General features: G+C 34.7%; 1 protein-coding gene across 1 annotated transcript; it reads right to left on the reverse strand.

Moving 5' to 3' along the window:
* Nucleotides 1-1,839: 1,839 nt before the first annotated feature.
* On the reverse strand, nucleotides 1,840-2,901 carry LOC110318625 (olfactory receptor 4A16-like). Its single transcript, XM_021193803.1, has one exon. It carries the CDS (start codon nucleotides 2,839-2,841, stop codon nucleotides 1,897-1,899), a length of 945 nt encoding a protein of 314 aa, XP_021049462.1. The 5' UTR covers nucleotides 2,842-2,901; the 3' UTR covers nucleotides 1,840-1,896.
* Nucleotides 2,902-3,473: the final 572 nt, after the last annotated feature.

Genomic DNA, 3,473 nt, shown 5'->3' on the forward strand with positions numbered 1-3,473 from the left:
TAAGTCAATAATATACTTATCACTTCAGATGACTGATTCTAAGGTATGTTTATGTTTAGAAAAAATTATCTATTCTTCCTGCTTTTCATAAGTATAGTCAGTAGTTCATTTTGTAGGCTATTGTATTAGTCAGAGTTCTCTAGAGATACAGAACTGATAGAATGAATATATTATAAGTGGATTGGTTGAAGTGACTTACAGGCTGTGATCTAGCTAGTCCAGTAATAGCTGTCTTCCTATAGAAAGTACAAGAATCTAGTAGTTGTTCAGTCCACAGTGCTGGATACCTCAGCTGGTCCCCAGTCTATATTAAATCCTAAAGAAAAGGGCTCTCATGTTGAAGGAATGTCTCTGAAGTAGAATAAATTCACTTGCCACTGAGAGTCAAAGCAAACACGTAAAAGCAAAAGTGTTTATGTCCTTTCATGGAGGTCAATGCAGGTGTAGCCAAGATTGAAGGAGTATCATATCACTTCAAATGATCCAGTGAAGAAATCCTTCACAGGTGTAATCACCTGCTCAAGTTTTAATTGATTCCAGATGTCATTAAGATGATTACCAAGATTAAGATGATTATACCATAGCTATAATCAAGAATTATTCTTAATACAGTTAATATTATAACCGTAGCATTTCACATTATATTTTATCAACTGACAAGCATTATGTTCTGCTTCTGTCGGTCTATTAAACATCCTACACCGTTCATCATGAATAAAAATTTTGCTGGGTATAGTAGTCTGGGCTGAAATCTGTGGTCTCTTAAGAGTCTGCAATGAATCTGCCCATGCCCTTTTGACTTTTAGAATCTCTGTTGAGAAGTAAGATGTAATTTTGATAATTCTGACTTTAAATGAACTTGGCCTTTTTCCTAGTAGCTTTTAATAGGTTGTTTTTTGTTTTTTTTTTTTAATGAACTTGGTCATTTTCCTAGTAGCTTTTAATAGGTTGTTTTTTGTTTTGTTTTTGTTTTCATTATTATGTGGTGGTAGGATTTTCTTTTCTGGTCCAACCTATGTGGAAATAACTCAGATGCCCATCAACTGAAGAACAGATAGAATTTGAAATAAAAATTGAAATAAGATTAAATCTATAATTAAAATTCAAGTTAACTACACATTTAGTATAAACTCTGCTTATATTAATCATGTTTCTTCTATTGATGTATTTAATAGCATGAATAAATAATGACATATGATTTTTCCTTTTAAAACTGAAAAATCAAACTTGGTAAATAAAAAAGGACAACAAAATAGGATCATATCTTGGTATAACATGTTTTTCAAATACTATTTTGTCATCAAGACCTGTAATCTGGTGCAATCTTCAACTGTATCTCCTAGAGCAAAGGTATTCATATTTTTAGCTAATCACAGTATGATCTAGTATTAACATATATGAGATGGAAAATGTGTAGACATTGGGTGAGGAAACACAAGGAATCCACAAACTGAGCAGGTATAAAAAATCTCTCCATGCAGATCAAATTATAAATATATTAAAGAACCTCTTTTTCTCCCCAAAACTTTATTGAGGTATTGTTCTCATTGGTTTTTCATGAAAGTAGATGATCATAAATTTCAGAATATCGATTCAGTGACAGCTTAGAAAATAATAAACTCATTTTCTATATCCTATTTAAAGTTAGTTAAACATAGTTACAACATTAGCTTAGTTCTCTCATTATGTATAATATACAAAAATCTTTATCTTTATTATTCATCTTCAGGCAATTCTCAGATTAATTCAGATTAATTCTAAACTCAATAAAAAAATTGATTCTCCTCTTCAGTGGCTTTAAATAAAGAAAAGCAAGCGTAAAGAATCCCAGTGGCATACTGCATCATCCTTTGTTAGAACTTTTTGCCTATTTGTAGCGTTGGAATTAGTATGTGTTCAGTGAGGGAACATTCTTAATCTTTCCATAGTTAATCTTTCCCACCAAAGTTTTTTCATACTGTTTTTCATCTCTGCATTTCTCAGAGTGTATATTAAAGGATTCAACATGGGGGTGATAACTGTATAAACTACAGTTAGGGATTTATCAATAGGAAAATTGGAGACAGGTCTAACATACATGAAAATACAGGGAACAAAAAAGAGGACAACCACTATGATGTGGGAGCTGCAGGTGGACAGGGCTTTGCGCCTCCCTTCCTCACTATGAGACTTCAGAGAGTTTAGAATGATTCCATAGGAAACAAGGAGGAGGATAAAGACCGTCATACAAATTGCTCCACCATTGGCAACCACAGTGAGCCCAGTTAAGTAAGTGTCAGTACATGCTAAGCTCAGTAATGGGTACATGTCACAGATAAAGTGATCAATGGTATTCGGACCACAAAAAGGGAGGTAGTAAACAACGATAACTTGAACCAAAGAGTGACCAAAACCTCCAGCACAGGCTGCCACCAATAGGAGAATGCAAACCTGACGATTCATGATGGTCATATAATGCAGGGGTTTACAGATGGCTACATAGCGATCGTAGGCCATGAAGACCAGAAGGAAGACCTCAGCACCGCCAAATAAGTGCTCTACAAAGAGCTGGCCAATGCAAGCTGAGACGGAAATTGTTCTTCTATTGAAGAGTAAGTCCATAATCAACTTGGGTGAGAAGGCAGTGGAATAAACAGCATCCATGAGAGACAGAGAGGCAAGGAAGAAGTACATTGGGGAGCTCAAGGAGGGGCTGGCAATCACTGTCTCCACAATGAGTAGGTTGCCCACCATGGTCACAATGTAGATGAGTAAAAACATGACAAACAATGCCTTTCTCCCAGCAGGATCCTGCGTGAGACCCAGCAGGATAAACTCTGTCACATTGTTGCTCTTTCCCATTTAATCTGTTCCAATTAATCAGGAGTGGATTTGGAAATAAGAACTCAGGATAACACCTGCCACGAAATTGTAAGCATGACCGTGAATCATTTTATCATGGACAGCATCTTCATTCACCCTGTCTAAATGTGAATACCAAATATTTTTTAATAAACAGCCAACAAATCCCTCTTTGATGGTATACCATTGGCTTCTTCATGACAATATTTCCCTCTAGTTCATTGTGTTGAGCCCACAGCTTATAGGTTTGTTGTCAAGACCTAAGTGAATCTTTGTACCTAAAAAGAAACAAAAGTTCCAAGTATATTAATATACTTTGATTTCTTATTTAAAATACTATTTTTTCACAAATCTCAGAAATGACAAAAGAAGGTTGTTAATTTAAGAAAGCCACACACTTAGTTAAAAATAAATCTGTGTGTATCAAGTAACATATTCTGTTCTTTGAGTTGGGTGTTATTTTCTGGGAACTATCTTTATAATATTATCTACATAAACCCAAAAAAGCTCTGCTCCAGGAATATCCATCTCAAAGTTAATATACATTTGTCCCAACAATTGTCATTTCCATTCTGTCCTAAAAATCTCAAATGACTTTGTTCTTTTTAGACTTCACGTTAAATTTCAAAGAG

Source organism: Mus pahari, chromosome 3 (genome assembly GCF_900095145.1).
Source record: "Mus pahari chromosome 3, PAHARI_EIJ_v1.1, whole genome shotgun sequence".
Lineage (NCBI taxonomy): Eukaryota > Metazoa > Chordata > Mammalia > Rodentia > Muridae > Mus > Mus pahari.

What these genes read in the sequence shown, in the direction of transcription:
- LOC110318625 (XM_021193803.1), bottom strand. Translation starts at nt 2,841, where the DNA reads ATGGGAAAGAGCAACAATGTGACAGAGTTTATCCTGCTGGGTCTCACG.